The sequence below is a fragment of the Pseudorasbora parva genome, chromosome 17, assembly GCF_024679245.1.
Source record: "Pseudorasbora parva isolate DD20220531a chromosome 17, ASM2467924v1, whole genome shotgun sequence".
In the NCBI taxonomy this organism is placed as follows: domain Eukaryota; kingdom Metazoa; phylum Chordata; class Actinopteri; order Cypriniformes; family Gobionidae; genus Pseudorasbora; species Pseudorasbora parva.
The window spans coordinates 38,462,957-38,488,756 of NC_090188.1; the positions used below are offsets into that span (position 1 = coordinate 38,462,957).

Here is a 25,800-nt window from a genome sequence, read left to right on the forward strand (position 1 = left end):
GATGTAAATAAGTAATATGAATGTTAAGTGGAATAATGAAGGTTTTAGACGCGAATAGTTCCACTGATTATAATAATAACAATAATAATAATAATAATAATAATAATAATAATATGAATAATTGTTCAGAAAGAATAAATCTCATATGTATTAAAGAAAACGTCAAAATTAAGTTGTTAACTATTCAATAAATGTGTTCAGATCGATGCGCGGTCACGCGCTCTGCTCATATAGTGATTGTAGTTTTAGTTGCTATGGCGACGCGTGTTATGAATTCTGACTCATCTACACGCGCACCGATCGCGATCTGTTGCTGAGAGAGACGAGGCGAATTCACAAACATTTGCAGAATATTTTCTGTGCGATCTTGAGATTTTGAAGCTGAGATTCCTGAGACGAGACTTTTATTCTGGAAAAACATCGGAGCATATATCCTTTAACTTTTTTACAGTTATATTTCTGAGTTTTGAGTAGTTCTTATTATTTCGAAGGATACTTTTGTCTTCTTGTTCTTTTCTTATTTTATGAGTTTCGAGTTTTGTTTATTTTTTGTTTTTCTTTTCTGAGAGGAGGATTTCTGAGGAGAGTTTATTGTGTTGTATTGTATTTTGTTGTGTGTTTTGTATTGTTTTTATTGCAGATTGGAGGAGGATGTCGATGGCTCATATGATGGCTGAAGAAGGAGGTGAGGGCTTTAGTTTTTCATTTGTTTATGGGATTTTATGTTATGATGTTGTACAATGATTGACTATATTATTGTGAAGAAAATTGTGTGAGGTAACTCATTTGATCCTCCAATTTTGCCAGCAAAGTGATCACATGTATTTGATTCCTGAAATCAACTTTTAATTGACCAATGACATTATATTGATCATTATTAAAACATGACTAACTATGTGATGAAATATTCCAGCCTCAGGCCGCTTCAGATCCAGGAGAGCCGCCTTCTCTCAGACGGCTGGTCAGGAGGTTTGGAGACCCGGTTCTGATGACCGTGATCAGGATCCGCTGCCAGACCCGACCCACACACCGATCCTGGAGCTTCCTTCACATTTAGCAGCTCTGTCTTCTGAGTTTTCTGTGTCCGCAGGTCCGACTGACAGGAGGAGCGAGTGGCAGAGCAGCAGCCGGCGGAGCCAAGATGATGGACACCCGTCCACTCCATCCAAACGCTTTCGCAGAGGTCAGAAAAGGCTTTTATTAATGAAGTTATGGCTCAGTTAACATATAATGTGTTATTGAAAATAGAAAGTTTGAAGATGAAAATGAAGTTTGATGTTTGAAGTTTGACAATTTGATGTGACTACTGACATTGATTATTAATATTATAAAAAATGTCTTCACCAGGCATCATGTCCACATCATCTTTGTCCCTCTCTGAGGACATTATAGTGCGGCGGTTCTGTAGAGAGACGTTTAGCCTCAGCAGCAGAGGCTCGTACATCGTCGACTGGAGGTGGAGTGGCGATAGATCAGACAGCCGAAACGAACAGGGCAGTTGCAGCGACTGTTCTTTGTCCAGGTCCGACAGCCTGGAAGAGTGGACGTGCCCTCCGCTGCCAGGTCAAGTTCCCGTCGAGCCAGCGGAGACTTCACATGGCCTTACGGAGGCTTCACCAGTGAAGAGCTCAACAGGTGAGACTCAAATAAAGCTGGGCGGTGTAAAGGGTACAGGTACAATTAATTAAACTTTACTGGTAACCATTTTAACAGTAAAATGTAAGTCTATTTAATTTTATGATTGCCTAATTTGATGTCAGATATGTTTGTAATAATTCAGTTTTGTTTTCTTCATGTCAGAAAAACCTTCAGTATGTAGGAAGAGGAAAGGAGTTGGTCCTTTCCTCAGGAACGCGTGGAAGGCTGTGAAGCGTTCGCTCCTTTGCTGTTGTCTCAGTGCTGTGGATGTTGTGGAGACTTTTGTTCCTCCAGCGGATCTGGAGCCAGAGCCTGATCCTGGTCCATCATCACCTGATCCCGATCACGCTGGAGTCAAACCAAATAATGGTCAGTCTGCAGACATTATTTCTCCAACATTCTTCTAAGCAGTATTATCGTCTTGTTTGAACTGAATTTTTTCATATAAAACAAAGGATGTAGCAAACTCATATATTTCTCATATTTTCTTTTTCAGACTCCTTTGAGACTCTCTATCACGTGGGCGAGATGATTGGATCCGGAGGATTTGGAAGAGTGTTCAAGGGAACTCGGAAATTTGATGGCAAAAAGGTAAAGCAATCTTGCATCAAAACATATTTATTCAGATGGGTTAATACTTAGATGCTCAAATCATAAATGTTATGTCCAAAGTCAGGTGGTTGAACACTGTGACTGAACACTTTTTTTTTTTTTTTTTTTTTGCAGGTTGCAATCAAGCAGATGCGCAAAATTGACAATAATTGTTATCTTGATATTGTAAGTTGGTCTAAAGTTGATTGAGTATTTGTTGTTTAAGTGCTGATTACTGTAGTCAGTACACCTGGAGGAAGCATTAGGTGTAAATGTAATAGATCAATAAACCTGGAAAGGCTCTGATGATCGTATCTATAAAGATCAAAGAAAAGTTTTCTTCCGATTTTTACCCAGCTAACCTTCTGTCTTCTACTTTCCTCTAGCCTGGCCATCCCGAACCTCTCGTTACAGAAGTGGCGCTGCTGCTTATGATGAGGAAAGAACCCATAAGCCCCTACGTCATACAATTATACGACTGGTTTGAACATCCTCGGACATTCAGTCTCATAATGGAGTTCCCTGAACCCTGCGAGAGCTTGCTGGACTTCATCATTCGGGATCCTCAACTGGATGAAACTACAGCACGGGTCCTCATGCGACAGGCTGTGCTGGCAGTACAACACTGCATCGAGCATGGCGTCTTTCATAATGACGTTCATGCACAGAATTTCCTGGTGAAGACAAACACGTTAGAGCTCAAGCTGATAGACTTCGGCTGCGGTCAGCTACTTAGTGCTGATGGCTACGAGAGAAAAATATACCGTGGTGAGTATTTCTGGAGTCTGGAAACCTGGATGTAGTGACTTTCTGATTATTTGACGCTTTGAAAAAAATTGCTCAACAATGTGCAAATGTGTTGCTTACAGGAATACAGGCTTACTGCCCACCTGAAGTCTTCACAGAATCTCGATTCCACGCCGTCCCAACAAATGTCTGGGCTCTAGGAGTGTTGTTGTTCGAGATGGTGAACGCACGTTCTCCCTTTGGCAACAGAACGGACATCACACAAGCCAAAGTTACATTTCAGAACTCCAACTTATCCAAAGGTGAGTGAAAAATATTGACAACATTGATAAACACACACATAAAAGAAAATGCTCTGAACAGAAACAGGTAAAGGTGAAGTATGTAAGATTTTTCATGTTTAAATACGTTGAGTTTATTGTCCATCAGATGCTGTTTTCCAACATTCGTGTCACATGGTCATGACTAACCAGCTTTCTCCTTAATAAAATTTGCACAGAATGCAGTGATCTGATTAGACAGTGCCTAGCCCGGGATCCAGCGAAACGGCCCACGTTAGAGCAGATGTTACAACATGAATGGATTAGAAATGATCTGGAGAAGTTCAGGAGAAGATCAGGAGATTTACTCGATCAGTGATTTCAGGTGTGAGGAAGTGTAACAGACAGAGTAGGATTATTATCATTTATCTTCAATTCTGGATTATTTGTAGTGCAGTTTAATTTATACAGCGCTTTATACAATACAGATTGTTTCAGAGCGGCTTCACAGTAATAAACAGGAAAATAACACAATCATTGATTCAATCGCAAGAATTCGGTTCTGTTGTAAATCAGCTCTAAAAAACCTTCATGAGTTGACATGTTCATCTAATCTTTGTATTGGATAGGAAATAACACTTGCTGTCCTTGGTGAAGGGCTTGAGCTGGAGACTTGAGCCGAAGCCTGAAGTCTGACCTCGACCTGCCAGAACTCGAGCCGCCACACCAGAGATCAGAGCCGGCCCACGTCTGAGCAAGAACACGAGAGATCCAAGACATCAACTCATCACAGACACTTTTGCTTTGTTTTAAAAGTCATTTCTGCTAAGACAACCCATCTTTATTTATGTAGTGTTTTATAAATGACCAATCAATCTCTTCGACGAATTAAACAGGTTTTTACTGAATCCTGCTCCATTTCTGTAGACTCTGTTGCTCCCGTTAAGCCCAGGAAAGCTGAGGGAAAGGCCCCGCTCAGCCTTGGCTAAATGATTTTACTCGCTCTCTTTGACAAGAGTGTTGTGAGGCAGAGCGGAAGAGGAAAAGCGATAAACTCCAAGTATCTTAATGTTTAAGTGCATGCGTAACCAGTTACCAAAAATCAGGGAAAGAGGCAAAATCTAAATTCCTCTCAAAACTCATCAACTGAAAATGCAAATCGGCCGAGAATTCTGTTTAAGACAATTGATTCAGTGCTAAAGCCCTTACCAGCTCCTTCTTTTGTTTCATCTTGGGAAACGTAAAAAATGTTTTGGCGATCAAGGCTTCCATTAATCCAGCAATATATAATCCCCCCTCGATCTGTTCACCAACCGATTCACTAACTTGTTTTCATCCAGTTATTTGATGTCATCCCAACTCGTCTTTTTAAGGAAGTTTGAAACTTTGAGCCCAGCTGTAACAGCTGTTATTAACGGTTCTCTCACAAATGGAATTGTTCCTGCTAGTTTTAAACATGCTGTAGTTCACCCTCAGCTTAAGAAACCCCATCTTGACCCATCTACCCTCAACTATTTTACACCCTTCTCCAAGTTTCCTCTTATTTCTAAGATCTTAGAGAGAGTCCCGCTTGTCAGTTGAATACCTACATCAGTATATCCAATATTTCTGATACTTTTCAGTCTGGTTTTAGATCAATGCACAGTACAGAAACTGTCTTGTTGAAGGTCAGCGATGACCTTTTGCAAATCCTCGATACCGGTTCGTACGCAGTGCTTGTGTTGTTGGATTTAAGCGCTGCTTTTGACACAATCGACTATAGTAGCGCAGGGCTGGACTGGGGCTAAAATTCGGCTCTGGCATCCCCAGAAGCCGGCCCATGAGTTCCCCGTGAATGTTTTTGCTAGGGTTGGGGCCTTAAATTGGCGTATATTAATAAAACTAGGACAAGGACAAATAATGATAGATATTATCGCATTTGCAGCAAATGCAGATAAACTTAATATTGCTTTTTTTGTCACACAGAAATGCCCTTGGCAGTAAAGCACTGATGATTTTGAGGATGCAGTAAAGTAAATTTACTGCTTTTAAATGTTGTGATCATTTAATCCCTCTCGTGTCATTCCAAACCTGTATGACTTCTGGGAAACACAAAAGATGTTTTGAAGAATGTTGGCAACCAAGCCATTTTGGTTAGGCTACCATTTGAATATTGTATGAACAAAAAAACTGACTCAAATTATTTTATGCTACACAGAAATAAATTCATTTAGGTTTGGAATGACATTAGGGTGAGTAAATGATCACATTTTTGGGTTGAACAATCATATTTTTCAAGAGTTATAACACATCATTTCAGTAAGACACTGATATCTATCTTTCATCAGGCTATTAAATTTCATTAAATCTATTAAAAAAGGTTAATATAACTTTTAAAGAGGAAAAAAAAGCTTTGTCCTTAATTCATGGGATCCAGACTTAAAGCTGTTTTATAGACTATAGTTTACCTGTAGGCCAGTTTCATTTAAATGCAAGATCATGGTAGTCACAGGGTAAAAAACATAGACTGTAAAAACCTGGCTCCTCATTATATGGCTATATGGTTTCCAAAACTAACCTATATAAAACATATATAATAAACTATTATATTTGTAAGTAAAAAAAAAATTAAACACCTGTAGAAAATACGAAAACAGCCTCTATAAAAGTTATTTATATTCTGCAATATTAATCTATGTTAGTAGCTGCAGAGTAAGTTGTGGTTCTGCTAATAAAGTGAAACGTTTGTGTGTATTGCCGTTTTCCACTTTACCTCGTCATGAATAGGCAACACGCTCGCGGCTGTTTTCAGCTGATTCAACACAGAACTGTAATGTTTCCATATCACACAATTGTATAAAACAAAATAAGTCAAAGTGCCATTCATAGAGCAGTATTTAAACGCAGCATTCGTCAGCAGCGCTGCGTTGTGCGGATATTCGCCTTTTGCACTTCCATGCGCTAAAATAATAAATAAATAAATAGAAAAAAAGCGCCTAATATGGAGGGGAGGTCTCTCGCGCTTCGGCTTGTCAATTCAGAAGACAAACCAATGGGCCGCTGTCGCTGCATGTTGTCAGTGGTACAAAAAAACAAAACAAACACATACTGGCCCCAAAGTGCGTCGGCCCACCGGGCAAATGCCCGGTATGCCAGATTACCAGTCCAGCCCTGTGCGTTACATCGGTTGGAAATGGTGGTCGGTATCCAGGGTGTCGCCTTGCAGTGGTTGGTCTCAAGGTTATTTTCGTAAACGAAAACTGAAACTAAGACTAAAACTATTGGTCAAAAAACATTTTCGTAAACTGAAATAAAATTAAAAAATCAGAATAAATAAAAAACTAAAACTAAACGAAACTAACTACTCTTTCTACAAAACGAACTGAAATAAAATAATAATTAGCAAAAATAAATATTAGTTTTCGTTATTAATAAGCTCTCTTTAATGTGGTTAAAATCTGACTGTGGCGGTTGAGGGAGTGTCTGTATATTGCGCTACTGCGCGTGAAGTGATCTGAGTGACGGACGCGTGCAGACAGGCAACACATCGTTAAAGGAGTACTTCAGCGCTGGGAAGATGAATCTGTATTTAAACTGGGTCCTCAATGTAGTAGAAATGTGAAATTATTTTTTAATTTGGTGCCTTCTAGACTGAGAAAAGACAGAAAATGTATTTTTGTCTCATGGGGATGAAAGACTACAATTCCCAGAATGCTTCGCTGCCCTATGAGGCCATTCCCAAAGCCACCAACTTGATTACTGTGACTGAGTTAAGGCGGGCGTACACGGTGCGATTTTTGCTGTCGTACGAACTCGCAGACGATTTTTTTTTCTCGGGAGAAATCGCGTGGACATCGTGGATGCTTGTATGGTCGCGGCTCGCACTGTGTGAGAGGAAATACGAGACGAGCCGAGCACGTTAAGAGCACCTCCCGACCTTACGATAATTTTTAAACATGTTTAAAAAGTTCGGGGAGTCGGCCCGATTTTTACCAGCATATGGCAGTCCCCAATTGCCAAATCATGCACAAGCACGTCACATAGGCTCAATCTATGACTATTATAGGCTCAGTGGCTGCAAACATACTGCGTTCACACACACACACACACACACACACACACACACACACACACACACACACACACACACACACACACACACACACACACACACACACACACACACACACACACACTTTCTCTCTCTCACGTGCACTCTTCTCTCTCCCTCTGGTTGTTTCGGTTAAAAGGAATGGCTACTACTGTTCTCTGCTTTTCAACAGATCATTTGCACAAATTTTTTCTTTATTTTTAGTATCTGAAGCTATAGCAGCAACATTGAAAGCTCCAGTGTCAGTGACACGAAAACTCGTGTGATCGCGGCCGGCTCGCGGGGCAAACAGCCGTGCCGTGTATCAGCTGATTTGATGCGATGATCAAATTAAATGACTCGTAGCGTCTGCAATATCTCACGACCTTCCGAGTGTCCGAATTCGCACAGTGTACGCCCACCTTTAGAGAAGACACTACAATTAAGAACTGAACGTGTCTGTTCAATATAATGAGTGAGTCACCGCGTGAGTATCACAGCACTGAGCACTAACTGCAGGAGTGAGATAAATGAGCTGAATGAGCTCTTGTGACGAGAGCTGAGGTAATCGCGACTACACTCGCGGCATACATTCACAACGCGACTTCAGTCTGGCACGCGTTTCAGTTCATGCCTTTGCAAGCTTAACTTTCATAGAAATTAATTTGAGAAGTTAGAAGACTTACATTGCTCACCATAGCTCCGTTTAAATGAGTGCCTGTAGCTGAGCTGAGCTGTGAGTGTGATCTCCATCCCCCATGCGCAAATTTAAAACATGCGGAAATGGCTCCCTCTGCTGGCTGTAGTCTTTAGCCTTTGGCCAAATGTTCCTCCTATGATGCAAATATCGTCAATTTGCATCATAGGAGGAATTTTTCCAGAAATAAAATGGATAAATCTCTTGTCTCAGGGGGATATGAGGGGGGAAAGCACAATCATTTGAATATACTCCAGGGTCTCTACTGATACAAAGCCATATGCTAATCGCTGAAGTAACCCTTTAAACGGCAGTTCACAAAGAATCAATGCGTCCGTGGCAATGGGAAATAACACAAGGTAATGAGATGCACGTTGAACTTCTTTTAACTTAAGCTCACTGTTTTAGAATGCCGTTTCTTACGCGACGAGAGACGCTGGCGCAAAAGTCAGCAACTATAGTAGCAAGTACTAGCCTACTGTGCGTTTGAGATTTCATGTGCATAATATTGACAGGCTCAAAGGTGTTATCATAATCATTTACTACTAATATTATTATAATTGTAGCGACTCAGGCGAATCAAACACACAATCGCCAGTTACATTCAACAAATATGTTTTGAATGCGTTGTGCTTTGGAACAGACCTTCCCCCAACACAACAGAGAAAGATTCTCTGTTTCCCTGGAAACCAGCTGATAAGAAGTTTTACGACCCAAAAGAATTCGGCCACATGAAGTCTTATACACAAAGAGTTTAAGACACAGAGCTTTTGCCTCAAATTATAGACAAACCATCTATAAATGAACATGCACCCCAGGACATTATATGTAAACACATAACTGTCTTGTAAAATGTTTATTCTGTATGGTATTTTGCATCTTTTTATCTTTGTCTTAACAAATTACTAGTTCAGATAACCTCATATATGTCATGTCTCCTATCAAATTAATGCTCACTTCACGACTTACACTTCCATGTATATCACTTATTCAGAAAATGCAGTGTGTGTTTGTTGCATTAATTATAGTATGAAGACTCAGACCCACTGAGTCGAACTTTCAAACAAAGAGCCATAAATCTGCTGAGGAATTGCCCGCCTGGAAATCCCAACAATCTCATTGGTTAAGTCTAACCCTGGAGGGTGGGACTATTTCCAGACCTTAAAAGACCAGTGAAGACAATCTTCTCTCTCTCTTCTCTTCTCCGAAAATCTCCTGCTCTTACTTCTCCAACTCTCTCCCTGTGGGAGCCAACACCCACGGGGGGGCTGGCACTTAAGCCATGCCACCAATGCAGGCCCTCCAAGCAGGCCTCAGCCCTTCCAAAAATCTTCTCTTCTGCAATCCGATCTTCAACAATCCTGTTCTCCTCGCTTCCCTACTGAGTCATCAACTTACTAGCCCCAAGGGCATTCTTCAGAAGGAGGACACGGAGCATCCCTAAAAGCAACCAGCTGCTCCCTCCCGACCTCGGAGAAAGCCACCGAACACGCAGAAATACACACACACAAGCGAGAAGCCAAAACGAAACCAAAAAGAATGCAAGTATTCTTCTTCTTATAAAAGTCAAACTGCTGTAAAGAGGGTGTGTATTTCCCCATTGGGACAAGTTAACTCCGTGAAGGTCGTATGTGATGAACTGAAGGAAAGCTGTTTCTTACCCTCCCCCACTCTCTTTGTCTCTCTCTCTCTCTCCCTCTCTTTGTCTCTCTCTCTCTCTCTCTCTCTCTTTTATCTCTCTCTAACTTCAGTCTAGTCATTATTCTCTTTTATGTATTCTTTCGTTAATATCTATATTTCTACTATCTTGATGCATATTTAGTGTGTATTTTCTGTGGAGAATTGTAGTGTTATTTTTAGTCTGTGTTTATTAAACCTCCAAAAGGCATTTAATGAGTTGAATCTGTTATTCTGCCACATACACAAAGTCAATGAAACTTGTGATCTAATGTTACCTAACTGCTTATGCTACTATGTTAGTAAAGTAAACTGTATGACCATTTGAAATATTGAACTTGTCCTGATCAGTAAAGTTAATGTTTCTTATGCGCTCGTAAACCAGTAATCCCTTATTGAGAATTGATTTGAAAAGTCTATAACTAATTTGCAGGACAAACTTAGTAGGATAATTTCAAGCAATTCCGTAAAGGGTTACTTGTATTTAATTAAACAATTTTCCCTATCGGAAAATTTTAATACGTAATGAACAACTGGCAAATCATATTCATAAATTCATGAATATTGAATATTAAATCCCTTTTGAGTTAATTATTCCCCGAGACATTAAACTCATAAGTCATTGTTGTTACATAATCCGTGTGGAGACATTTCCCCACAAAGTAGGGAATACCAGGACACACACACGTTTGTTTCACTATCAATCAATCAATCAACTTTATTTATATAGCGCTTTTACAATCACGATTGTGTCAAAGCAGCTTCACAGTGTCAAACAGGATAATATTGTGACAAAACTAGATATGGCTGTACAGTCGTACTGGAGAAAACTGTGATGTTATCAGCTTAGTTTAATTTATCATAGAGCGATAATGTTGGCAGATCAGTATTATAGTTTATAGAATTAAATAAGACCTAATTAATACTTTTTATTTGTATAATAAGTTGAATAACTTTAATCATATTTTTAGTGTCCCCAACTGAGCAAGCCAAGCCAAAGGCGACAGTGGCAAGGAACCAAAACTCCATCAGGGCATGATGGAGAAAAATAAACCTTGGGAGAAACCAGACTCAGTCGGGGTGCCAGTTCTCCTCTGGCCTATTAACACACCGTGTAAGATTATTATTCTGGCAACCTTACAGGTCAGAAATCATATTAGATTGGAATATTCAAAATTTCAGGGTATCACGGAAGAGACAGATTTATTTGGAAATAAATGATGGGATGGGGCGTCGATTACACAAGAGTATGAATACATGAAAGATCGGAATTATTGCGCTGAAGACGGGTTTTGAGCATGTCGTGCCAGTGAGGCAAATTCAGAGGAGACAGCAATTGACACGGCTCAGCAGACACTCCAGGATGAGCTGGTCATGTCCAGGCAGGTCCACCATCCGATCCGGACACGGCCCAGATCCGGGATAAACCTCGGGATAAACAGAGAGACTAACATTAGCGTAGATGCCACTCTTTTTATGATGTAACGAGTACATCAGGTGTTATGGGAAGTGTTCCCGGTTCCGGCTGACCTAGTTAATGCAGCCTAACAATCAGTCAATTGATTTGAATAATGAAAGTTAAAAATGTTCTATGTGTATGCCATAGTAAAGAGATGTGTTTTTAGTCTAGATTTAAACTGACAGAGTGTGTCTGCTTCCCGAACAATGCTAGGAAGACTTTTCCAGAGTTTAGGAGCTAAATAGGAAAATGATCGACCGCCTGCAGTTGATTTAGATATTCTAGGTATTATCAACTGGCCAGAGTTTTGAGACCGCAATAGACGTGATGGAGTATAATGTGTTAAAAGCTCGCTTAAGTACCGGGGGGCTAAACTATTTAGTGCTTTGTAAGTAATAAGCAAGATTTTAAAATGTATGCGATGTTTAATAGGGAGCCAGTGCAGTGTTGACAGAACTGGACTAATATGATCATACTTCCTGGTTCTAGTAAGAACTCGAGCTGCTGCATTTTGGACCAGCTGGAGTTTGTTTATTAAGCGAGCAGGGCAACCACCCAGTAGAGCATTACAATAATCGAGCCTTGAGCTCATGAACGCATGTACTAACTGTTCAGCATTTTGCATTGAAAGCATGTGCCGTAATTTAGATATATTTTTAAGATGATAGAATGCGGTTTTACAGATGCTAGAAACGTGGCTTTCAAATGAAAGATTGGTATCAAAGAGCACACCCAGGTTCCTCACTGACGACGAGGGCTTGACAGAGCAGTCATCAAGTGTTAGACAGTATTCTCGGTTACTACTTGTGGAGCTTTTCTGTCCAATAATTAAAAATTCAGTTTTATCTAATATTTATTTATCTATTTATTTAATATATAAGTGAGGACATTGCATAGACTTCCATTGATTTTATATCAGGTTAATGATATTTTATATCCCCTATCCCTAAACCTACCCATCCCAAGAACGTGCAAAACAATAGATTCAAATAAAAACATGTTTTGGCCGATTTATAAGCCTTTTTAACTAGTGGACCAGTCAAATGTCCTTATTAGTCAGTTAGCATAATATTTTACTAGATAAGTGAGGACATTGGCCCCCTTTACAATTATAGCACAACACACACACACACACACACACACACACACACACACACACACACACACACACACACACACACACACACACACACACACACACACACACACACACACACACACACACACACACACACACACACACACACACACACACACACACACACACACACATCTGTATTCAGATGACTTTAGCTGTGGTCTTACACTGCTAGCCTACATTGTACTACTGAAGAAATTAAAATAAGCTTTTTATTGTTTAACAATATTTCATCTTTGTTATGAATGAGTTTGTCTGGAATTTATAATTTTTACTTTTATATTTTACTTTGCATTTATTTTGTTCTTTAAGATAGGCTAATACTCAGAGGATCTATGTCAAAAATGTCAAATATAGTTTTTTTATATCAAAATATAATTTATTTCATTTTTAATCTCCAGATCGTTGTTTGTATAGGTCATAGTTTGACTCAAGCTTTTTTGCTCAAAGGTGAAGACCCAACTTTATGCATGTTTTGTAAGACCGTCCTGGGTTTAAACAATAATGCTCGTTAATCAAGTGATTTCACTTAAGGATGTTTAGTAAGATTAAACTCTAATCTGTGCAAACATTAAACTTTGCTGAAATTAAAAACCTTGATTTGGTCTCTACACTTCATTATGGTAACTCTGCTAAACTATAATTACTAAAACTAAAACTGAAACTAAATAAATAAAAACTAAATAGAAATGTATTTGCAAAATAAAAACTAAACTAAAACTAGCAAAACCATTTGTAAAACTAACTAAAACTAAACTGAAATTTGTAGCAAAATTGAAAACGATAATAAAATAAAAACTAATTTCAAAAAGCAAAACTATAATAACCTTTGGTCTCTTATCTCAAAGACCTTTCTCAGTGAGAATGGGCAAGTCTTCTAGCCTGACAAGCCAGATCCACATCAAGATGTTTGGTCTGGAAACTCACCATTGACGGCTCAATCCGAGGGGCGGATAAACGGTTGTCTTTCAAACTCCCTCTGCACGTGATAGGATAGCACTACAACCAACCAGAGCAACGAAGGTGAAACAGAGCTTGTTGATAGATTAAACATTCGCCGTATCCGGTCGGCAAAACTCTGAACACATCTTCCCTTTTTAAGAATGACTTCAGTGCCGTTCTTTGTTCTTTTCTCAGAGAAAAGCTGAACTCCAAGTCTTCCAGAGTCACGGTCAGAGCTGATTCGAAAGACCGCCGTTCGCCAGTTTCTGTGTTTACTAGAAGCACGCAAACGCAACTCGAACGTCATTATGGCCCCGCCCACCGACTCTATACACAATGTGATTGGCCCGGCAAGAGTTTGGTGTTTACAGCTCAGAACTGTATTGAGAGTTGCTAGACGACACTCGCGGACAGATTAGATTTGCTGCCGCTAGGGTGCGTCTAGATTTCTAGGCTACAAGTCTTCTTCTTCATCAGTTCCTCTATTATGTGGTGTGCCCCAAGGGTCCATTTTAGGGCCGCTTCTCTTTTCAATGTATATGCTGCCATTGGGTGCCATTTTTAAGAAACATAGGATGTCCTACCACTGCAATGCTGAGGACAGTTTTATCTACCAGCAAAAACTGACGGTTCTTATCCTGTTTTGACTGTTTTGAGGAGATCAAATGTTGGATGGCTAATCATTTTTTGCAATTAAATGAAAGCAAAAACAAAATTTAGATTTTAGGCCCATCCAGATCTTCATCTCCTTTTAATTTAGGTTCTCTCTCCGCCAGTGTTCAAGCTAATGTAAGGAATCTCGGGGTTACATTTGATTCGTCGCTACACTTTGATAAACAAATCAGTTCAGTGGTAAAGGGCAGTTTCTTTCATTTGAGATCAATCGCAAAATTAAAACCAACATATTTAGAGACCATAATCCACGCCTTCATAACATCACGTCTGGACTACTGTAATTCTCTGTGCTGTGGCCTGCCTCTCCTACAATCTCTCGCCTGCAAATGATCCAAAATGCTGTAGCGAGACTTCTTACCGGCACAAAAGAGAGATTTTAGCGACTTTACACTGGTTTCCTGTATCGGGTCTAATGCATTTATATTTTGTATCTGCCTTGTTTCTTTTTATGTTTTCTATTTATATGCACATTGTCTTACTGTACAGCACTTTGGTGTAACTCTGTTGCTTTTGAATGTGCTTAGAAATGAAATTTGACTTGAATCTGTATATGACCCGTTTAAATAAAAGAATAATTTATATGTTGAACTCCTCTGATGATGTATTTTTTATTACCTTTCTGGACATGCACAGTATAGTGTGAATATAGTTGGATACGCTCTCGGACTAATATAAAATATCTTAAAGCTACACTGTGTGATATTTTCCCCCATCTAGCGGTGTAAAGGTATATGACAAGCCAGTGACTATTAGTTTCTGTTCCTCTCAATTACGATTTCGTTTTAACTCCTACGGTGGCCGATTTAGTCCAAGATTAGCATGGCTTCCAGTTCGACCTCGTCCACGAGTGCCATCGAGTGTTAAAACGCGAAAGGCGAAGCTTGAATTTACGGGTATGTCCCTCTTTGGCTAATGTACTTTCAAGATGGAGGGGCAACATGGCGACCAGCATTCGAACCCCTCACCCGTATGTATTTTCAATGGCATATTATAAACTTACGAGAATACTTTATTACTTGAAAGAAGTAAATATACATTAATGAGGACAGGCGTCGCTAGGCCCTTTTTAGGGGGGCTTCAGCCTTCAGACTTATGCCTCAGCCCCCCTAAAAAATATGTGATTAACCTTTAAAATATATGAAAGCTGGTGGCAGGCTTAGGCTTCGTCCCGTCTTTTAGTCTGTCTGTGTGTTGAGTTCTTCAATTCGCTGCCGCAGCGGCGCCGAGCAGAGCGCACGTCAGAAGCAGAAGTGTGTGTATGTGTGTGTGTGTGTGTAAATCTGAGCCTCATTGGTCTGTTACCGCTCCTCAATGTCAAAATATTTCAGAAAACCAATCAAATCAGAGTAGGCGGGCTTTATGTTCAAACAGAAACTGCTGAGGCCATGAGCGCGAATTTTAGGAGCGCAACTCGACAACGAAAGCGGGAGAAATGTAAGCAGTTGAAATAAACATTTATGTTTGACAGCTGCTGCTTTAAGTTAGAAATGATAAACAATAGACAAAAATATTCAGGCAAATGAATAATCATTTGTCTAATTTCGTTATTCTGAGATGAAAATTTGCCTAGGCCTAATTAACAAACAAGAAATATTAACAAAGCAATTTTCAACAGATTAGGCATATTGATAATGAATGTGTATATATTGTAAATTAATATAATTCCATTTGTAACCCTCAGTAAATTAAAAAAAATCTCAGTTTTTTTCAGTATTGGGCATATTAGTAATGAATCAGTTTATATAGTGAATTAATTTAATAAACTTAAACTTTAATAAACAGTACATTAACATGTCTAAGAAAATTATTCATAAAACATATAAATGTAGGTTAATATGTAGGCCTAAACCATATTTTTACTTTCTTCGCTGACGAAAATGGAAAAACTAGTCTAGCCTATATCAGTCAAAGCTCAGCGTTGTGAGGGGAAGAGTCAGGGCAAGATAAAAACAGAGAAAGACAAATAATTACTGCCCAGTGAAATGGTTTTCAAGCTATTGTTATCTAATTGTTTGGCCTTCAGAACATCTTAAAATGCACATATGTAGATCATAGAATTCAAATTTTTTGGGGGGACCATGCCCCTGAACCCCCCTAAAATTTGGGATCTCTGTGAATATAAACCTGCCAACATTATTGGGTACACTCTAAAAAATGCTGGGTTAAAAACAACCCAATTTGGGTTGAAAATGCACTAACCCAACAATTGAGTTGTTTTAACCCAATGGTTGAGTTGTTTTAACCCAGTAGTTGAGTTGTTTTAACCCAGTGGTTGAGTTGTTTTAACCCAGTGGTTGGGTTAAATGTTGCTTAAGACAACCCAATTGCTGGGTAAGAACAACTCAACCATTGGGTTAAAACAACCCAATTGTTGGGTCGGTGCATTTTCAACCCAACTTGGGTTGTTTTTTCGAACCCAGCATTTTTTAGAGTGTATGATTAATGCATGTATGCTACAAAATGGCCATGCAATAAGGTATTAATATTAGTTTTATACGTAATAATTAACAGCCAATATCCTATGGGTATGCATGTTTGTAAGCTAGTTAATAGCACAATTTGGACCCCAAACTAAAGTGTGAATTGTTTTTCCATAGGCTACCCTCAATGGGGGCTAAGCCCCCCTAAAATGAAAATCCTAAAAACGCCCCTGATGAGGACATATTTTTGAAATAACTAAGTTTTTTTTAGCTAAGAATAAACTAAAAAAGTTACACAGTGTAGCTTTAAACTGTGTTCTGAAGATGAACGGAGGTCTTACGGGTGTGGAACGACATTACGGTGAGTCATTAACAATCAATTTCATTTTTGGGTGAACTAACCCTTTAAACATTAATAAATATAAGAACTTAAATAATAAGATAATTCTTCTTATAATAAGTTAAAATAATAACTAAAAAGGAAACATTATATAACCATTGTATTAATATGCAATAATATAGCAATATATAGTAAAACATAAATAAATTATTTACCAAAACATTTTGATGCATGCAGAGACATCTAGCATTTCTGAGTTATGATGATGCAGAGGAATCACTGAATCAAAGCTTTGAACTGAGTCATTAAACAGGTTCAAACTTTTTATTAAATAAATCGTCGAAATTAAGTTGTTAACTATTCAATAAATGTGTTCAGGTCGATGCGCGGTCACGAGCTCTGCTCATATAGTGATTGTAGTTTTAGTTGCTATGGCGACGCGTGTTATGAATTCTGACTCATCTACACGCGCACCGATCGCGATCTGTTGCTGAGAGAGACGAGGCGAATTCACAAACATTTGCAGAATATTTTCTGTGCGATCTTGAGATTTTGAAGCTGAGATTCCTGAGACGAGACTTTTATTCTGGAAAAACATCGGAGCATATATCCTTTAACTTTTTTACACAGTTATATTTCTGAGTTTTGAGTAACGTTAGTTCTTATTATTTCGAAGTATACTTTTGTCTTCTTGTTCTTTTCTTATTTTAAACTTTTCTCGAGTTTTGTTTATTTTTTGTTTTTCTTTTCTGAGAGGAGTATTTCTGAGGAGAGTGTATTGTGTTGTATTGTATTTTGTTGTGTGTTTTGTATTGTTTTTATTGCAGATTGGAGGAGGATGTCGATGGCTCATATGATGGCTGAAGAAGGAGGTGAGGGCTTTAGTTTTTCATTTGTTTATGGGATTTTATGTTATGATGTTGTACAATGATTGACTATATTATTGTGAAGAAAATTGTGTGAGGTAACTCATTTTGATCCCCCAATTTTGCCAGCAAAGTGATCACATGTATTTGATTCCTGAAATCAACTTTTAATTGACCAATGACATTGATATTGATCATTATTAAAACATGACTAAGTTAACTTACTATGTGATGAAATATTCCAGCCTCAGGCCGCTTCAGATCCAGGAGAGCCGCCTTCTCTCAGACGGCTGGTCAGGAGGTTTGGAGACCCGGTTCTGATGACCGTGATCAGGATCCGCTGCCAGACCCGACCCACACACCGATCCTGGAGCTTCCTTCACATTTAGCAGCTCTGTCTTCTGAGTTTTCTGTGTCCGCAGGTCCGACTGACAGGAGGAGCGAGTGGCAGAGCGGCAGCCGGCGGAGCCAAGATGATGGACACCCGTCCACTCCATCCAAACGCTTTCGCAGAGGTCAGAAAAGGCTTTTATTAATGAAGTTATGGCTCAGTTAACATATAATGTGTTATTGAAAATAGAAAGTTGAAAAAAAATGATGTTACAATTTGATGTGACTACTGACATTGATTATTAATATTATTAAAAATGTCTTCACCAGGCATCATGTCCACATCATCTTTGTCCCTCTCTGAGGACATTATAGTGCGGCGGTTCTGTAGAGAGACGTTTAGCCTCAGCAGCAGAGGCTCGTACATCGTCGACTGGAGGTGGAGTGGCGATAGATCAGACAGCCGAAACGAACAGGGCAGTTGCAGCGACTGTTCTTTGTCCAGGTCCGACAGCCTGGAAGAGTGGACGTGCCCTCCGCTGCCAGGTCAAGTTCCCGTCGAGCCAGCGGAGACTTCACATGGCCTTAAGGAGGCTTCACCAGTGAAGAGCTCAACAGGTGAGACTCAAATAAAGCTGGGCGGTGTAAAGGGTACAGGTACAATTGATTAAACTTTACTGGTAACCATTTTAACAGTAAAATGTAAGTCTATTTAATTTCATGATTGCCTAATTTGACGTCAGAGATGTTTGTAATAATTCAGTTTTGTTTTCTTCATGTCAGAAAAACCTTCAGTATGTAGGAAGAGGAAAGGAGTTGGTCCTTTCCTCAGGAACGCGTGGAAGGCTATGAAGCGTTCGCTCCTTTGCTGTTGTCTCAGTGCTGTTGATGTTGTGGAGACTTTTGTTCCTCCAGCGGATCTGGAGCCAGAGCCTGATCCTGGTCCATCATCACCTGATCCCGATCACGCTGGAGTCAAACCAAATAATGGTCAGTCTGCAGACATTATTTCTCCAACATTCTTCTAAACCGTATTATCGTCTTGTTTGAACTGACTTTTTTCATATAAAACAAAGGATGTAGCAAACTCATATATTTCTCATATTTTCTTTTTCAGACTCCTTTGAGACTCTCTATCACGTGGGCGAGATGATTGGATCCGGAGGATTCGGAAGAGTGTTCAAGGGAACTCGGAAATTTGATGGCAAAAAGGTAAAGCAATCTTGCATCAAAACATATTTATTCAGATGGGTTAATACTTAGATGCTCAAATCATAAATGTTATGTCCAAAGTCAGGTGGTTGAACACTTTGACTGAACACTTTTTTTTTTTTTTTTGCAGGTTGCCATCAAGCAGATGCGCAAAATGGACAATAATTGTTATCTTGATATTGTAAGTTGGTCTAAAGTTGATTGAGTATTTGTTGTTTAAGAGCTGATTACTGTAGTCAATACACCTGGAGGAAGCATTAGGTGTAAATGTAATAGATCAATAAACCTGGAAAGGCTCTGATGATCGTATCTATAAAGATCAAAGAAAAGTTTTCTTCCGATTTTTACCCAGCTAACCTTCTGTCTTCTACTTTCCTCTAGCCTGGCCATCCCGAACCTCTCGTTACAGAAGTGGCGCTGCTGCTTATGATGAGGAAAGAACCCATAAGCCCCTACGTCATACAATTATACGACTGGTTTGAACATCCTCGGACATTCAGTCTCATAATGGAGTTCCCTGAACCCTGCGAGAGCTTGCTGGACTTCATCATTCGGGATCCTCAACTGGATGAAACTACAGCACGGGTCCTCATGCGACAGGCTGTGCTGGCAGTACAACACTGCATCGAGCATGGCGTCTTTCATAATGACGTTCATGCACAGAATTTCCTGGTGAAGACAAACACGTTAGAGCTCAAGCTGATAGACTTCGGCTGCGGTCAGCTACTTAGTGCTGATGGCTACGAGAGAAAAATATACCGTGGTGAGTATTTTTGGAGTCTGGAAACCTGGATGTAGTGACTTTCTGATTATTTGATACTTTGAAAAAAATTGCTCAACAATGTGCAAATGTGTTGCTTACAGGAATACAGGCTTACTGCCCACCTGAAGTCTTCACAGAATCTCGATTCCACGCCGTCCCAACAAATGTCTGGGCTCTAGGAGTGTTGTTGTTCGAGATGGTGAACGCACGTTCTCCCTTTGGCAACAGAACGGACATCACACAAGCCAAAGTTACATTTCAGAACTCCAACTTATCCAAAGGTGAGTGAAAAATATTGACAACATTGATAAACACACACATAAAGCAAAATCTCTGAACAGAAACAGGTAAAGGTGAAGTATGTAAGATTTTTCATGTTTAAATACGTTGAGTTTATTGTCCATCAGATGCTGTTTTCATAGATGCCAACATTCGTGTCACATGGTCATGACTAACCAGCTTTCTCCTTAATAAAATTTGCACAGAATGCAGTGATCTGATTAGACAGTGCCTAGCCCGGGATCCAACGAAACGGCCGACGTTAGAGCAGATGTTACAACATGAATGGATTAGAAATGATCTGGAGAAGTTCAGGAGAAGATCAGGAGATTTACTCGATCAGTGATTTCAGGTGTGAGGAAGTGTAACAGACAGAGTAGGATTATTATCATTTAGCTTCAATTCTGGATTATTTGTAGTGCAGTTTAATTTATACAGCGCTTTATACAATACAGATTGTTTCAGAGCGGCTTCACAGTAATAAACAGGAAAATAACACAATCATTGATTCAATCGCAAGAATTCGGTTCTGTTGTAAATCAGCTCTAAAAAACCTTCATGAGTTGACATGTTCATCTAATCTTTGTATTGGATAGGAAATAACACTTGCTGTCCTTGGTGAAGGGCTTGAGCTGGAGACTTGAGCCGAAGCCTGAAGTCTGACCTCGACCTGCCAGAACTCGAGCCGCCACACCAGAGATCAGAGCCGGCCCACGTCTGAGCAAGAACACGAGAGATCCAAGACATCAACTCATCACAGACACTTTTGCTTTGTTTTAAAAATCATTTCTGCTAAGACAACCCATCTTTATTTATGTAGTGTTTTATAAATGACCAATCAATCTCTTCGACGAATTAAACAGGTTTTTACTGAATACTGCTCCATTTCTGTAGACTCTGTTGCTCCCGTTAAGCCCAGGAAAGCTGAGGGAAAGGCCCCGCTCAGCCTTGGCTAAATGATTTTACTCGCTCTCTTTGACAAGAGTGTTGTAAGGCAGAGCGGAAGAGGAAAAGCGATAAACTCCAAGTATCTTAATGTTTAAGTGCATGCGTAACCAGTTACCAAAAATCAGGGAAAGAGGCAAAATCTAAATTCCTCTCAAAACTCAGACCCAGGTTTGAAGTTTGCAGTTTTTCTCTCTCAAATATTACAAGCACACACACCCTATTTTTTTATGTGTATACATACACCCCCCCCCCCCCCCCACACACACACACACACACTTCTGACCAACTGAGAAAAAAAGCATTACAATTATTCACTCTACCAACGGTGATTAAATCTAACAACTACTTAGTCTTAGCTCATATAATTCGTTTTCTAATTGTTAATGTTAACAGCATAGCACTGCGTCACTGTATTTGTCTTCTAGCGTAGATTTCAATTTCCGTACAGTCCAATCTTGTGCTTTTGACCAAGGGTGAATCTCCAGTTATCTCTGATGATTGTCGTTTGGGTCTTTTACTCTTTTTACAACCTGCCATCAAAATGATAAGTTTAATTACTCCAGCTGCTGTGAGAAAAGGCTGAAGAATCCGCTGAAGAACAGGAGGTCCGCTCCTCATGTGTGTTATAGCCCGCAAAGACATGCTTGAATTTCCCATGGTTCCCTATGAAGATATCATGATTTTTGCTTGTGGGTGATTAAAACATCTCCACAATCTGCTTTTGAATAAATATCGTAATATCATGCTACAGCACACATTTTATCAGATGCAGTTGTTGCCTCCGTTATAGCTATAGGCTACAACTCGATGTACATCCACATCAAATGTTAAAGGGGGGGTGAAATGCTGTTTCATGCATACTGATCTTTTTACACTGTTAAAGACATGGAATCCCATACTAAACATGGACAAAGTTTCAAAAGTTAAGGTGGACGTTTGATGGGAGTATTTCTTTGTCAAAAATACTACTTCCGGTTAGTCATAAGTTTCGGCAATTTTTTTTCGATCATGGGTCCACTTGACGTTAAAATTTCGTAATTTCCTTGTATGGGCTGTACAGACAATTCTACCGGAAGAGCGTGAGAGAGAGAGAGAGAGAGAGAGAGAGGGAGAGTGCGAAAGCAACAGGCTACGCCCATCAAAGCGCTGGCTCGTAGGCTGCGCTGCACAGGTGATGTGACTTCAAGAAATTAACAATGTCACCAAAAAAGTGCGTTTATGGTTGCCAGACCAAGACAGTCCTGTACAGATTGCCAAAAAACCCCGCGTTAAGGCAACAGTGGATGGAATTTGCTTTTCTGGATCAGCAACTGAGTTGCGCAAAGGTTTATGTCTGTTCGCTGCATTTCGGTGCCGACTGTTTCATAAACAAGGCCCAGCTCGACGCCGGATTTTCCGATCGCCTAATGCTGAAGGATGGAGCAGTCCCAACGATAAAGGTCCCAACGTTAGAACCGCAGGTGGTGAGTGAGACTGCTTCAAATGTCTGTGTTTTTGCCTATGCTCATCAAGTAGCCCAAACATGATCACGTATAGTGAATTGATCAATGGAGCATGCGATGTGTAGTGCGTGTACATTTGTTTAGCTGGCCACTATTTGTGTAACTTTGTGTTTGTGTATTGTAAAAGCACTCCAAACAACAATTCACAAAGAGTGGGGAAATATGTTGAACTAAATAAGCGCGCTTCTTCATTCAAATGCGCTACTATTCCATGTCTTTCTATGTAAACACTAGCCTGCCATGCAAAACCAGTCCGCTTACTACAATTGTCTACACAAACCACGCGTAACTAAACACACACACACACACACACACACACACACACACACACACACACACACACACACACACACGTGCACAACTGCACTTCCCACATGTACACCTTCAAAGACAAAAATACGACGATATAATTCAAGTATAAATATGTAAATAACACAAGCCGCTAAGCATATTATATAGTTAGTGTATAACTTGTACCACATAGAGACGTCCTGCTCTAGTCGTTTTTGCTGCTGCTCCTGTTCAACTGCAGCCTCTGGGTCTGATTCCGGATCATAGATGTATGGCTGTATCTGATTAAAAGCCATATTTTTATTTTCAATAAAGTTTTTTCCCGCTGTTAGGGATGACACAGCTTTACGACGCACTCGACTCAACACAATAGCAGCGGCGCGCACACGTCATTCTTTAGCTCCGCTCACACGATACGCCCCCACCCGCTCTGCTTTTTTCGGAAAGACTCGGAACAGCGCATCTTTCTTATATAATTATAAAAAAAATAAAGACTTTTAGGAGATATGCAGGATGCAGTGCTACTCTATAGGTACTCAAGATTGACATGACACTGACTGACACTGAGTGTTTCACCCCCCCTTTAAGGCAGTGGGACACTCACAAGACATGCGATTATTCGCAATCACAAAAGTTTTATTTTTTATATTAAACACCAGTAAAACATTACATTCACGTGCTTTTCTGAAATGCGTCTTATGACTGTGTAGCGCACATTAAACAGCAGCTGATTACTGGAATTTATCTTTTGTGTCTGATGGTCTTAAAGTGACAGCAGTCTAATAGTAAACTGCCCCTTGTCCTTAAAGGGATATTTCACCAAAAAATTCTGTCATTATTTACTCACACAGTTGCTGGTCCCCATTGACCTTTGAAGTCACTACATTTACATTTACATTTACGTTTATGCATTTGACAGACGCTTTTATCCAAGGCCCTATTCGCACGAGACTAGTATTACCTGGTGACCTCTAGTAATCTGTGATAATTGCGGAGGTTGTCTGTGATCTTAATCCCATGCGAATCTGCCTTGTCTGTAATTTGTAAAGTAAAAATTCCCCTGCAAATGACCTACCATATTTCGCCGAACGCCGAGGTCCTGTGATAATATTAGTCCCGTGCGAATCGGCATCTCTGTGATTTTGCCAGGATTAGGTGGATCGTATATCATTTTTGCAAGGTTTTTGTTTCCTGTGCGCATTTCTATCTTTATCTTTCACGAAGAATGAAGTCTCTGTAATAATGCACACTGTTATGAATTTCCCGCACGGATTATACTTTTATTTTAGAATGAGTAATTTGGGAGTAAACTAATTGAATGGTGTGTTTAATATTAACATCAATACTATTCTTAATGGAAAACATAACAGAACAGTACAATGACAAGATCTTTTAAATGGGCGCTTTTACATTTAGCTTTGAAACTGAATCTGCCGCCGTAGTGTTGTCAGTTTCTTACTCGTGATAAATGAAATCTGACTCCTGCCGCTGGTCTGTGCTCAGTTCAGTTTTTAACTTCATTGGTTAAAATAGCAATTTTCTCACAATTTACAAATATTTGGAAACATTTGGGATATTGTAAGTTCTCAACTGAACAAAATATATAACACTGGCCTAGTGGTTTTTGGATATTTTATTGCAAAAATACTACATAATACACCTTTAAGTTGCAGGAAATGACTGGTCATCCATTTTTTTTTAATATCAGCTATGCATCCCGTTAATCTTGTGAATTGGTCAATTTCGTCATAGCGTGAAGAAATATAGAGCTGAGTATCGTCAGCATAACAATGAAAACTAACGCAATGCTTCCTAATGATATCTCCCAGTGGTAGCATGTAGGCCTACAGGGTGAAAAGCAACGGTCCTAACACTGAGCCCTGCGGTACTCCATACTGAACTTGTGATCGGTGTGACATCTCTTCATTACAAACTGATAACGGTCAGATAAGTATGATTTAAACCATGCTAATACCAACATAATTCCCTCAGCACTACACTTCCCAGTATGCTCTTTGCTCATCACATCACCACACACTCTCATTTAGTGTCTCATTCAGTTCCCTAGCTCCCGAGCTCGTGAATCAGGAGCGTAGCCTATATCGTGTACACGAGTTGAGGCACTGGTAAAAGACGCTGAGTGCATCTCAATCAGCTCCCTAGTTCAGTAGTCATGTCTTCTGATTCCCTGTCATCATCCACTTGGATTCTCCATTCTCCAGCTTGCTTCACCGTCTCATCACCTGCTAGAGGAAAGACAGTATTACTGCCAGATAAGCCTTCAGTGACATTTAATCTGCCTCTCATTCTAACCGGTTTGTTACTTATCTGTTTGTGACACCTTTAATGTTAATAGATTTTATTATTGTTATATAGTCACAGGTACATTGTGTAATAGTCAGTTCCAACTGTTATAATAATGTTTTACTTTGTTTTGCAGCAAGTGCTTTCTTTTATTTTTATATTATAGGTCAATCTTATCTGTTTATTTTATGTCATTATTAAAGTATTTCATATAGGCCTACTATATTCATTTTTGTACATTTACATGTAGTGTTTTATAAGTTATTTTATTTGTAGTTGATTGTTCTGCACTTTTGCACATACGTTTTTATTTTATTTTTTATTTTATCAAAAGTATGTATGTGTGTATGTATATTTTCATTTATTGTTATTGTGTTTTTTATTTAATATTTTATTTTATTCATTTCATTTATTCAAATAAACTTCAATCAAATCAAAAAGCAATTAAATGGTTAACCTGTTTACTGTAAATGTGATTTTTTTTTTACAGTATTATCTGCTGGTTTATTTAGATACATTTCAGTGTAGTTAATATGAATGTTAAGTGGAATAATGAAGGTTTTAGACGCGAATAGTTCCACTGATTATAATAATAATAATAATAATAATAATAATAATAATAATAATAATAATATGAATAATTGTTCAGAAA

General features: G+C 39.3%; 2 protein-coding genes across 3 annotated transcripts; both read left to right on the top strand.

Moving 5' to 3' along the window:
• The first annotated feature begins 243 nt into the window (after positions 1–243).
• Positions 244–4,041, top strand: LOC137045053 (serine/threonine-protein kinase pim-2-like). 2 transcript variants are annotated; one of them, XM_067421507.1, is made up of 10 exons: positions 244–685; positions 914–1,183; positions 1,348–1,635; positions 1,801–2,007; positions 2,135–2,229; positions 2,365–2,415; positions 2,616–2,997; positions 3,099–3,278; positions 3,476–3,621; positions 3,866–4,041. In XM_067421507.1, exons 1-9 carry the CDS (start codon positions 652–654, stop codon positions 3,613–3,615), a joined length of 1,647 nt encoding a protein of 548 aa, XP_067277608.1. In that variant the 5' UTR covers positions 244–651; the 3' UTR covers positions 3,616–3,621; positions 3,866–4,041. The 2 variants fall into 2 exon arrangements, with proteins under 2 accessions (XP_067277608.1, XP_067277609.1); XM_067421508.1 differs by lacking the exon at positions 3,476–3,621.
• A 13,032-nt stretch (positions 4,042–17,073) lies between these two features.
• On the top strand, positions 17,074–20,875 carry LOC137044736 (uncharacterized). Its single transcript, XM_067420997.1, has 9 exons — positions 17,074–17,525; positions 17,765–18,034; positions 18,180–18,467; positions 18,633–18,839; positions 18,967–19,061; positions 19,192–19,242; positions 19,443–19,824; positions 19,926–20,105; positions 20,700–20,875. The coding sequence occupies exons 1-9, from the start codon at positions 17,492–17,494 to the stop codon at positions 20,723–20,725; spliced, it is 1,533 nt and encodes a 510-aa protein (XP_067277098.1). The 5' UTR covers positions 17,074–17,491; the 3' UTR covers positions 20,726–20,875.
• The last annotated feature ends 4,925 nt before the right edge of the window (positions 20,876–25,800 follow it).